The following is a 12654-nucleotide window of genomic DNA, read 5'->3' on the forward strand; positions in this document are numbered from 1 at the left end:
ATGAAGTCTAAACTGCTTGACAACAGTCGAAGGAGAGGCACAAGTAGCTTCTTTACAAATCTTGATTAAAGATGCACACTGTGACTCTGCCCATGAAGCATGGATGCATCCAGAAGATATCCCCCGAATCCCTAACTTCCTGGATGTGGGGGTCTTAATAATCAAGAATTGTTACTCAAAATCTAATTGTAGGCTTATACACCCTTTTTGCAGGGCCAGAATTAACAATAAGTGTATCTAATCCTCTATAGCAAGAAACTCGCTCAAAAGTAAGTGTTTCCTTGACAACCAATGTTTGGAAATCAACTTCTTCAGGAGGGGATAGACGAAATTCAGGTAGAATAATCTCTTTCTCCAAACAAAAAGAGGAAAAAACATTAGGAATAAAACAAATTCCCAAGCCTGATATATCAGGAAACATTCTGAAAAAAGGATATTTAAAAAACAGGGAGTCAAATTTCCGGGCACTGCTGATTAGTACCAGAAACAAAAAATTGAAAGTTAGCTGTCTAAAATCAACTCCTTGTAAGGGTTCAAGCAGTGTTTTCTTCAAAACCTCCAGAAACCATAATAGGTCCTAGTGAGGTACAAATGGTAAAAAGCAAGGATGTGCATTTGAAAACCCCTCGAAGAGATGTAATGCAAAGTGCTGCATGCTCCATGACACACCAGCAGCCATTCTGGCTGATTTACTTTACCGTTCTAAAATGGCTGATGGCCATTCTAGAATAATAAAGTAAAAATAAACAAGCAGTGCCAAAACAACTATGTTGATGTTCACCTTTTAAAGGCAAGAGTAACTGATGTTGCCAACACCTGCTGTTCAAAGACTTTCTTTTATTGCCCACCTTACAAACTGGCCGCATACTGACTTTATTCTCTAAACCTTGAGGAAAAGTCATCCCCTGATGCAGTGCTTAATTTGTAAAAAAATAAATAAGTGCCAGGTCCCTCGTCAGGAAGTCATCGCAGTTTGCACCACACATTGCCGCCTGATTTACACAACTACTAAGCATCACACTGTTACAAGTATGACAATTCAGACTGTTCAAGGCCGTCAAGCTTTAAAAATGTCTTGGGTGGCAGGTATTAGTTGTTTTTAAGGTATATTGAATTAACAAACAACTTCTTTTCTGCTCATCTGTAAATTACACAAAAAACGCCGCCATGTGGCAGCTGTCATAAGTGCAGGTTCTGGCAATGGCAATTAAGTGCCAGGTCGAGCACAGGAAACCACTGGTTCAAATTAAGCACTGCCCTGATATCTATGTCCTTTTGTAAGTGGATCACACAGCCAATGACATCATCTTGTCTCGTCTGCCATTTGCCTAAGTCCACCCAAGTCCTTAAACTATACCATGCAAGTATGCAAAACTTGGGTGCTCACCTTATTCTTGGCCAATCAAGTAGGGTTTATATATCTGGGCACCTTTAGAGCCTGCACTGGCTTCAAGATACACATTAATGTTATTTCATGAAATATGTACGTGCAATAAGACCCTCCAAGGCCTGCTACCAGTCTTTCTGCATTCTCGATTCACACGTAATGCAAGAGCAAGTGCTTCCATACCAGCCTTGGAGCATTTGGGTTAAAATTCCTTACCTTTGTGTGTCAGAGCAGTACGTATATCCTCTTCAGATTTGATTTTCAGCTAAATACTGGAAACATTTCCCAGATCATCTCAGAGCAGTCCTCAATTATCTACTCAACTCCTCTACGGCACTGTCGTAGCTGAGGAGCTGGTCACAGTAGGGAATATTAGCACTGGGATCATCATCATGCTACAAATGAGTTGTAATCAATATATCAAAGGGGACACTAGAGTACCTAGAGTTGTGCAGATGCTGCAGTGAATAATAATTCCTTAGTCAAATATCTATCTACAGGGAATGGCAGGCTTCACTAGAACATGTTGTTTGGAAGATCTTAGGTGACTAGACATCTGCATATAAACTGTCAAAACAAGACGAATTCTAGCTACATTCATGCGGAAAGAGTAAATTGTAGCGTCAGTCAAGCACATAACTTGTTCGCGGTGCTGTGAGAACTGCTTGATTGGATGTGCAGTTCAAGGATCGGCAATGCTGCTCTAGCTCTGGGGGAACAAACACTCATCCTTCCTGCATAAAACCTATGAGGACAGATAAATATGAATTAATGAACAAAAGGAGAAGCAGTAGGATGTACTAGGTAGCTCTGTTCTGAAGGCTAAGGGTCGGCTTCACAAATGTCAGAAATGCATTCCCATAAGTTTACGACCACGTTTGAACCACACTTTTGGGGAGAGTTTTGGGAAGAACTTTATGAGTACTTCTGGGAACCTGCAGAACACGTGTGCATGTTAGGAGTTAACATTAGCAGAAGGGTAATTGTGCATTAAAAGTTTGGAGGGCCTTCTAGCTAGGACACTCTATCAACACGCATAATGGGAGCAATCAAGTGTGTTGAGCTGCAACAGTCTGACATACAATACTCAAGGGCTGTAGGAGTTACAGGGAACGTTTATGATTGTCTGTAATTCGTGCAATGAAATTAAGTAACGAGGGTGTGTTTATGTAAATCCTTGGAGTTAAGAGGACATGCTTCACAACAAAACAAAAAAGGCCAAGTCTTGAGGCACATGCTTTTTACACCAACCTTGGCATTTTTGATGCAGGTTTACACGAGTGGGAGGAGATGCGTGGTTATTTGGAGTTTTTCTGTTGCAAGAAAAACTATAGATTATATTTAGGCATGAACAACATGAACAGAACTTGTTGTCTTTTATTCCTCCCACACATAACACATGGTGTATGTGGAAGGGAGCTGCATCTGCTAGCTGTATTTCTTCCAGCGAGAAGCATTGAACTCATTCCAGGAAGCCTTCCAACTCCATAAGACAAGTGGACTGAGAGGGGCTTTGGTCACCTTGTTTTAGTGCATGTTTAACACAACACCCCACTTCACGGTGAAGATTTGGGGGGTATTTTAGATCCTGTCTAGTATTAGCATACCTGAAGAAAACCACAAGCAAAATGATTTCCTGTCTGGTATGGAAATCTGAAATCGTTTTCGGAAAAAAGACTGATGGAAGCCTAGGACCCTGCCTATGACTTGTACTGCTCTGAAAAGGGAAGGGCTGTTGTTGCACCGCACATCTGGCATAAATGACAGCTGCTAGAACAGGAAGTGCAAGCGACATTCCCTGCTACGTCACAGCGTAAGCCTCAAGATGACTAGGGGGGGTGCGACCTTTGATTGCACATGTCATGCAATTCGAGTAGATGATTAGGGCCGAAAATGAGGCAATGAAAGATGAGATGTCTTGAACAGGGAAAGCCAAACATCAGGGGGGCGCTGCATGTGTTTTTAAATGTAGTTGACATGATCATCAACAATGCAGCAAAGCCAATTATCATGCAATCTCTCTGGGTGCATACTACCAGATTCTAGCATGTACTTTTCCCTTATTTATAAACAAGGAGCTGTATTTAATACTGCTCTCTTCATGGGAACTCGCCATTGAAATAATTTACATTTTTCACATCAGACTGCTGAGAGCCATCATAATTTTCCTTCAAACCTTCCTCTCGCCTTGTGTGAATGTGGAATGGGGTTGTTGGAGGGTGAGAGAGAAGAGACCGTTATCTTCCAACCAAAATGAGCGAATTTAGGTTTCTTTCAAAATTCATAAGGTTAGTCAAAAATATTTATTACGCAGCTTTAAACTGCTGTTGGTACGTGAACAGCGAAGACATGCACATTAACATTTGAGGTAACCATGCTTAATACCAAAGTTCACATTCTGTTTATTGCAGGAACCTGGCTTAATGATATTTTCCAATACACTATGATTCCAAAAAATACAAAATAATCCCAACTGAAAGAACTCTAAAAAGAGGTGTAGGTCAGGCTGTTATCTTCCACCAACAACTCCCCTTCAAGAGGGCTAATACACACATTGAAAAGGATGTAAGTGGCTGCACTGGGAAGCATCTGGCAAATATGCCATAAAATGCATTATGATCTATTAGACACCAGACTACGATGCTCCTTTCCACTTTCCCGATAGAAAAGCTAGTCAAATAACTAAATAATGATCGAGCAGTTTGTTTCTGGGTGATTCTACCATCTAACTCACTACTCGCTTGCTGTTACTAGCAGTTAACCCTAAACTCACAGAAAGATAACACAGTTTTCTCAAACTGTACTTATTCATCAGAAATACACAGCCTCTGCTTTCCAAATTGCACCGTTGTATGACAGATATTGTCAATTTTAATTGTAAACGAACTCTTACCCATTTCACAAAAAATGAAACAAAGGTTTTATATTATCTTGCTCGGCTTAGTACCAGTAGAGAAGACACCCATAGAAATAGTGATTTTACTTCAGAATTAAAGAGAAAGGAAGGTGCAGCACTCGAGAGAAAATGGAGAACGAATGGTTGAGGACATCTTACAACTCACAATAGGTTTGATAATAACTAAGTACCATTGGTACTTTTGGAAAAAGATTGGTCGCTTTGTGTTTCAAAGATACTTTAGTTCCCCAGGCCGTAACCAGGTTGTGCATATGCCCCTCAAGCTCTGGTATATGTGCAGTATAGTTCTGTACCCCGCTGATCTGCCTTTTGAAACAAACTACCAGTGAAGTTAAGAAGACCTCCTAATTTTGAGGCTTTCAAAACCAGCATGAAGGAATTTTGTTTTTAGCAATCCCTATGCTTCCTCTGTGGCTCATTTGGAAGTCCAGTGCTTAGAGACAACTCCAGTTGTGAGGTGTGCTATATACATGTTTTCGTCATTCCTTTGCATATGAGAACGGACTAGAGTCCATTCAAGCAGTTAAAGCTTTTCACATGAGACTCCTGATTACATCAGGTTGAAACACGAAGGAGTGGGGTGAAAAATTCAGAAATACCCTACTGCAAGTGGTGTTCGTAATTTAACCACCGCTGTTGGTGCGTAGCCAGTAGTGAGGCAACTGGGTGAAGTTCAGTGGATGGTATAGACTCTTTGGTTTTTAAATCTGTAAAGGTTCACTTGAAGGTATATGAATTTTTTAATATTAAGAAAATCAGTCGCACTGTGAATAGTGACTGCACCTTGGTTTAGATGTCCAGCCCAGGCCCCACTTTCTGAGAAAGCGGGTCTCCAGGGCAGTCGTATCTGCGAGTGCAGGTGAAGCTGAATCAGCCTCTACACCCAAGGACTATTATTATGAACATGCAGGCTAAAATATACCAGATATGTACTGTCTATTCATGGTACTAATGAGGCAGAGAAAGGGTAAAAATAAAATCTGAGGAAATTGCAGCTAAGGAGTAGAGTTTTAGAGCATAATATTAGCAACCCTCTAGTGAAAGGTTTTAAAGGTTGGTATAAATGATCTAGTTTGGGTACTACGAAGCAGAATTTGGGATGTTTACAAAGACCTTTCCCTGAAATTCTAGAACCATCATTGAGTCAATGGAAATATCATATCTTACAGACAACCAGTACAATGTAAGCATGGCTGAACTCTGGGAGCTTGAGTTGTAAGGTAGTTGTAGAAGTATTGCGAATATCATACACACAGGTGGGCTTACTGCCAAATTAGGCTAAAGAGAAGTATTTCTGCTCTACAATTTTATAACTTTGCAGTCTTCTCCCATTTTATACCTTAAATGTTTATACATTTAGGGTCTGGTGTACACAAAGGCAAGACACATACTGAATATCAAATGTTTGTGAACTTCCTTTCATGTTGGGAAACAATCTATGTACTAAAAGGTTGCATTGCAAAATGAAAATTTGCATATGGATTCAAAACAACATCCCCAGTGCATATAACTTAGGCAGGTTGCTATTTGCAACTCCTTGCGACTAACACAGGGATGTGACCTACAAGGACAGCAGACCTCCACGCCTGCATTCTCATTTCAAAATGGAAGCCTTGTTTATATAGTAACCTGTCGCCCTTAAATGACCAGGTTGTGTTTGCCTTTACAAGAAGAAAAAAAAGATTTTTATTTTGGAAAACATTGGGGGGAGGGAAGAATGCAGTCGTCCCCTGGACAACTGTCAGCTCGAACCGGGATGACTTGTTAAGGGGAAGCTGTTCTGAAAGGACAGCCTCCTCTTCAGACACCACCTGAACTCCGGTGTCAGTATCTGATCACCAGTTTTGCCACTGTAATAGTGCTCGCAAACAATGGGAACATGACATTGCAAACTTGAGCTAGGAAAATACTCCCCTTTCAAGACCCCTCCTGCACAATTGTGATTAGGAATGCATTGCAGTTTACCTTACCCTTCGCACCTTTTACTTATCTGTTTTACCAATGCTTTTGAATTTGAGATTCTTTACTTTCAAGATTTTTGGGCAGAAATGCTTTCTTTCCTTTTTTTTAAAGGAAATAATCACATATCATTGGAAGGCAGTACTAGATATGAAGCAAGATCTTGAATGAAGCATAATCAAGCTATTGCAATCGTGACCCTTGATAAGATAATAGAAATCAGACTGATAGTCTGCGAAATATCCCAAACCTTGATTGGTTAAGACTTTCACTGGATTCATCCAAAGCCTTGTACTGGAAACCATCTGAAGTGTGCCTGGACTGAATAGATTTCAGATCCAGTGTTACAACCCCTTAGGAACTGCATGTCCACACTGATTAATAAAGACAGAACAAAAAAGAAGGGGCTCTTTTCCGACTGGCACTACCAGCCTTTGCTCCACCTAGTCCCTCTCATCTTCAATGTGTCTCAGTCACTTGCTGACACACATTTGTTCTAAATCTATATAAGGAATATCCCAATCAAACGTTTTGCCTCTTATTTCAACTGCATTATATGTTGTTCATGGTTACGTTACTTGAACTGTGAACTTTAAAAGATGGCATCTACAAGATATCACATTTTTAGACTGTCCTGTACATTAACTTTCTAATAAAAGCTACTGAGTGTAATTTTGCATAGTCTCAATTTTACCACTATGGTCCTGATTTAATCCTGAGACAAATGAGTAATGGAGGAGTCATACGTTGTATGGCCTCCCCTCCCTATCCCAAATGAGGCATGGCCTGGAACTCCATTGCGATGTAAAAACAGTTGGTAATGAGTTTCACCACCAATTATTGCTAAATCATAGCTATGAATTACGAGGTTTACAATCTCGTGTAACCGACAGTCTTTCCAGAGAAGCCAAGCATAACATATAGAATTACAGATAAGTAAAAGTAAATAGCGGGGATGTTTTTCACTGAGCGGTTCAAAGTGACATCAAATAGAAAACAAGAGCGAAGCTGGAGTTGTCAGTGAGAACACCGAGGCGAAAACTACCCCCATTATTCACTTCTTAGTAATCTTTGATTTTGTTTTGTTTGGCCCCCCAGATAATCTGCTCATGCTTCCAACATCTACATAAGAATAGAAGAATAATGGGGAAGAACTACATTACACAGCCTCCCCACCCCTTCCATAGACAAAAATATAAAATACCTGTCTTCCTACCACCAACGCCCTCAACATTTACTCTTCTTCCCACCCAAATGAGAAACAAAAATACCTAGCCTCCTGCCACTCATTCAACCACCCTCAAGATTTACTGACCTCTTACCTTAATGAAAAAAATATACACCTGGCCTCCTGCCAACCACCCCATTGCCCTCTATTATTAACCCTCAGCACAAGCCACTACACTGTACATTTACCTTCCCCTTCCCGCCCAAATATAAAAAATAAATATAACTGACCTCCAGCCAATCTGCCCATTCCCTCCCCTTGTCTGTCCAAAACCACAATATTCACTCTCGCATGGAATCTTGACAGTGGGGTCCTGTCTGACACCAGTGAAAAGATTTCAATTTAATGGTGCCCTTCAGAGGGTGCCCCTTCTACTATCACATAATGGACGAGCGAGCGGGTCATTTATTCAGGAAATGGGCAATCACTGCTGCAGCCACTTAGAAGTCTCAATAACATTACACTAGCACAACAAATACTCCCCAGACATGTCCCAGGGAATACAATCTGATTTATGATTGCTCGAATAAACCCTAAAATATTTTTTGCTAATAATGTGAAGAAAAAAAACACTTACAGTTGACACTTTGGAGATTTCAGCACGGATTTGAACCAGATCCTCTTGCAGTAGCCTCTGCTGGCATCCAATCTTTTCCACATGCAGTGGCTGATCTCTGTACTGCTCCATTTGTCTGTGCAAAACTTCCAAAACAGTCTCAAGCTTATCCTAAAAGAATAAGAAAAAATGCACATAAAATGTGTTGCTGCGCATTTTGTGTTCTCTTTAAAATGCTTGCTACAATTTCAGTGGCAGTTTCTGCCTTAGGGCGCTGGGGCGTTGCCCCAGTAATAATCTGGCCTCTTGCCCCCTATTACATGTATAATAAAACACTCCCGATTACTCTATATATTGTATTTATTTTATGCGGAGGCAGTCAGCGGCTCTGATGGAGCGTGGGGCTTCAGTCATAGACTGTCATGTGACATCATAGGGGTGGTGGTAGGTGGCAGCAAACACACAGCACAAGTGCACGTCAGGTTTGACTGAGAATTTCTCTGGCCAGCCCGACATGCGCACTAGCGGCTTGCTCTGGCTGCACATTAGGGGAATGGGGCACCCGCATGCCGCAGATCCGGTCTCCTAATGAGCGTTGAGTTCCCCTGCTCAAGCCAATCCTGGCACTGCAAGGGAGCAGCATCTGGATTGTCTGAAAGTCGTTGTTGCCTGGTGCAGCTTTGTGCACATAAGAGGCACCCCGAGGATGGTAGGCTGAGAGACTCTAGCAAAGGAGTATGACCAATCACTGTAGGGCTTATGTGAAGCCATGCAGTGATTGGCCATTTCTGCCATTGCTGGGATGTTCTCGGAGAGCCTGAGGGAGGCAGACAGACACACACCTGTCCTTGTGTTGCTGTGGTCACGGTCGGGTCACATGTGTCCTGACTGTCGCGAGCCTTGATCGACATTATCCCATCATGAAGTTCCCTTGACATCTTGTCTTGCTGGTCACGACAGTAGAGCCAGCCAATTGGAAGCAAGAAGTAGGTGCCAGGGGCAGTGCCACCAAACAATCTACCACCGGCCCTATGGGCCCAAGTTTAATAATTGCAATGTGGAGGGGGGAGTGGGGGCATTGTTGAGGCGGGAGCTTCCCACTGATGGTGGCTCATAGCTGACAGCCTATGTGGGACTGGGAGTCTCAGGTTTTTGCCAAGGGGTGTTTTCTTTGGTAAGGCTACTTCTCTTCCCAATATTGCAGAGACGGCCTATTTAATTGACACATTAGGAAATATTATACACGGCTGTTATGACACTTAACGCGCCATTACATTTGGGGATTACACTTACCGAAGTCCATTAACGTCTCTTTATATTTTTGCTCCGTTTTATTTCAGTGTGGAGCCGGAAGTGCCAAGTTTAAGTATGGTTTGGCTCGTGTAACAGGAATATGACACACATTGTCGAGCAACTGTTTTTACGTTAAGTGGCTGTATAATCGGATGTAAAATTGTTGTTACTTTTCTACGTGCGTGCAGAGTATAAAATGTAGTGCTCCGCACTTCGGAATCATCAGCACTGAGAGCAAGATTATGCGCCTGCAGGAATGCATACACGATTCTGGGCAGTGCCCATTTTCCCCAGGTAGTCAATGTCTTCATCAAGAGGTAAACGTTTGTAAATAATAACAATTATGTGTTAGGTAACAGCACTAAATACTGTACGTGTGCGGTATTTATTAGGCCAGTTCGAGCCGAGGAGAGGTGTTGGTAGCTGAGGGGCACCGTCACTTCATGCACCCACCCATTTGCCCGCGCCACCATTCTCCGTAAGTGGCAGCCGTCACAGTACAACATGGCTTAACTCTAAGAACACTCTGGCGTTTGAACTTCCTTCAGGCCGTTACTTCTGGATTTAGTCAATGTGTTAGCTGATCATAGAATCTCTGTCACAGTTTTTAAAAGAAGAACAGTATTAACTTCAGGGTAAATGTATAAAATGTATAAAATGTTCCGCTGCCTCTAAAAGATACAGAATTTTGAAACGTTGTCTACTGCCAAACATAACAAGCATTTGCAATGCAACAGGCCTAGCATTTGCGAGATTTTGAGCTTTGTGCATTATAAATGACAATGCCTTTCATTTATGTGTTTTAAGAACCTGTTTGGTTAGGCTATAACTGTTGAATTAAAAAATAAGGGCACTTTTATAAACAGCATTCTTTCAAGTCCTGCACAGGAGTATTTCCAAAACTATAAACAGTTTTTCATGGTGGAGAATAAAACAGATTTTGCTGGGTAAGTGTTCTCAAATCTAATAGTTACCTTCTTCATCCTGTTAATTCAGCTTTAGTGTTTTGCCTTAGAGTGGGACGGGTGCCAGGAGTAGTCGTTAGGGGAGTTAGGGTTCTACCAGTTTCCCACCAGGAGGCCAAGCAGCCTGCAATTACCTAGGAGCGGTCCTTACGATTGAAGGAAAAGCTTCAAAAATTGATTTAAATGCGGACTAATACGCGTGATTAGATTTTATTTATTTGACAAGTATTATATAGCGCTGTCTAGACCCGGAGGTATCACAGCGCTTTACATGAGGAACAAGAAGTTACAAGTTACATCTGTTACAAGAGAATAGTCAAACATGGTGCAAAAAAGCAATGTTACAGTAATTTGTGAGGGGGAGGGGGAGGACGGAGACATAACAGTGAGAATGGGAGAAACTGTTCCTAATATCCGGCTGGGTAGGTGACGACCGCGGGGGTGTACCAGGGCCGATCTCCTCTATAGCTGTCTTGGCAGCTCCACCAGGAATCCGCCATAATGCTCGGACTCCACTGTCAGGATAATGATCAGGTTTAATCTAAGAATGTCGAAATCAAACGAGGGAGTAGGAGAGATGAGAAACTGCAGTCATATCAAAACCCAGGTGTGAATGGGTTTATTGTTTCAGTGATTAGCAAGTCGCAATCAGCAGGAAGCTCAACGTCCGGGAGAGGCAGTCGCCAGAGAACCGGAGAAGACTGTGGGCAGAACGAAGTCAAGGGGCAGGTACCATTATAAAGTCTGGTGTTGTCCTGGCACGACCTTACAGTGGACACCACAGCCTCGAAATGCCCCCAGAATAGAGCGCCTTCGGAAGGGGGATCAGATGAAATGCCCCAATAGCTCAGTTTGGGAGTGCCCGGTGGCAGTAATCAAGACTGGCCCCAGCTGCAATCTTGAGGTCAGGCACTGCCCTGAGACGGCTCCGCAATGAATATTTCGGCCTCAACAAAGTCCCCAAGTCAGATTGCTGTGTCAAGGGGATTCCCAGTAATGCCCCCACTGCTACGAACAGAAGGGCTCAGGTGCCTTGCTCACCTCCTGATCCTGCTGGCAGGGTCGGGATCTATTGCTGCGGCGGTAGTCCCCGCAGGTGTTCTGTCAGCACATCGACTGAGGCATCAGCAGGAGCGCAGGAGGCGTCTCAGGTATCCCCGGCGGCCTCACCCGAGAATAGCAGACTGCATCCACCTAAGTCGCAGACGATACTGCCTCTGCCGGATGAGTCGTTCAGGGAAACTGCCCGAAGAGCGGCTATGGCGTCATCTTGGGATTAGAAGTGCTTGTTGAAAAAAGAATAAATCTGACACTTGGGGGGAGTTTTAGGATTTTTTCCTTGCTACTGGATTTAAACAAGCCGGGCTGAAGACGGCTGAAATGCCAGAAACCGGTCCTCAGAAGCTTGTTTCCGGTCCAGGGAAGGCATGGCTTGGCAGTTCGGGCTGGACTGTTCCCATGAGGCACAGGGTCAGCCTGATTTGCATATGGCCATGTCTGAACTGGGGTGGTGTGGAGTGCAAAAACACGATGGATTTAGGCCCAGATCTCTGTACTGGGGTGAATGTATGACATTGTTCTGCATTCTGTCCATCAACTGTGGTATTTGCATTTGTCACCCCGAGTGGGATGGGTATGCTCAGACGTGAGTCCCATGCACTCCACACCACTGGATTTAAGCAAGCCGGGCTGAAGACGGCTGGAATGCCAGAAACCGGTCCTCGGAAGCTTGTTTCCGGTCCAGGGAAGGCATGGCTTGGCAGTTCGGGCTGGACTGTTCCCATGAGGCACAGGGTCAGACTGATTTGCATATGGCCATGTCTGAACTGGGGTGGTGTGGAGTGTAAAAAAACGATGGATTTAGGCACAGATCTCTGTACTGGGGTGAATGTACGACATTGTTCTGCATTCTGTCCATCAACTGTGGTTTTTGCATTTTTCACCCCAAGTGGGATGGGTATGCTCAGACGTGAGTCCCATGCACTCCACACCACTGGATTTAAGCAAGCCGGGCTGAAGACGGCTGGAATGCCAGAAACCGGTCCTCAGAAGCTTGTTTCCGGTCCAGGGAAGGCATGGCTTGGCAGTTCGGCCTGGACTGTTCCCCATATGCAAACTGATTTGCATATGGCCATGTCTGAACTGGGGTGGTGTGGAGTGCAAAAAAACGATGGATTTAGGCCCAGATCTCTGTACTGGGGTGAATGTATGACATTGGTCTGCATTCTGTCCATCAACTGTGGTTTTTACAGTTAATGGAGGTTCAATAAGACTATTACCGCTTCTCGGAATACCAGAAGTGGGCTCGGTAATCACCCTTAGAAAAATTTATATTCCATTGTGGTAAAG

At 43.2% G+C, this 12654-nt stretch overlaps 1 protein-coding gene across 9 annotated transcripts in view; it reads right to left on the reverse strand.

The window, feature by feature from the left end:
* Positions 1 to 12654, reverse strand: part of PLEKHA7 (pleckstrin homology domain containing A7) — a 1124460-nt gene that overhangs the window by 142507 nt on the left and 969299 nt on the right. For all 9 annotated transcript variants that reach the window (XM_086956043.1, XM_086956041.1, XM_086956042.1 and 6 more), the window contains one exon: positions 8069 to 8218. In XM_086956043.1, coding sequence (XP_086812169.1) covers positions 8069 to 8218 — 150 coding nt within the window. The remainder of the gene's footprint in view (positions 1 to 8068; positions 8219 to 12654) is intronic.

The sequence above is a fragment of the Lissotriton vulgaris genome, chromosome 2_1, assembly GCF_964263255.1.
Source record: "Lissotriton vulgaris chromosome 2_1, aLisVul1.2, whole genome shotgun sequence".
NCBI lineage: Eukaryota > Metazoa > Chordata > Amphibia > Caudata > Salamandridae > Lissotriton > Lissotriton vulgaris.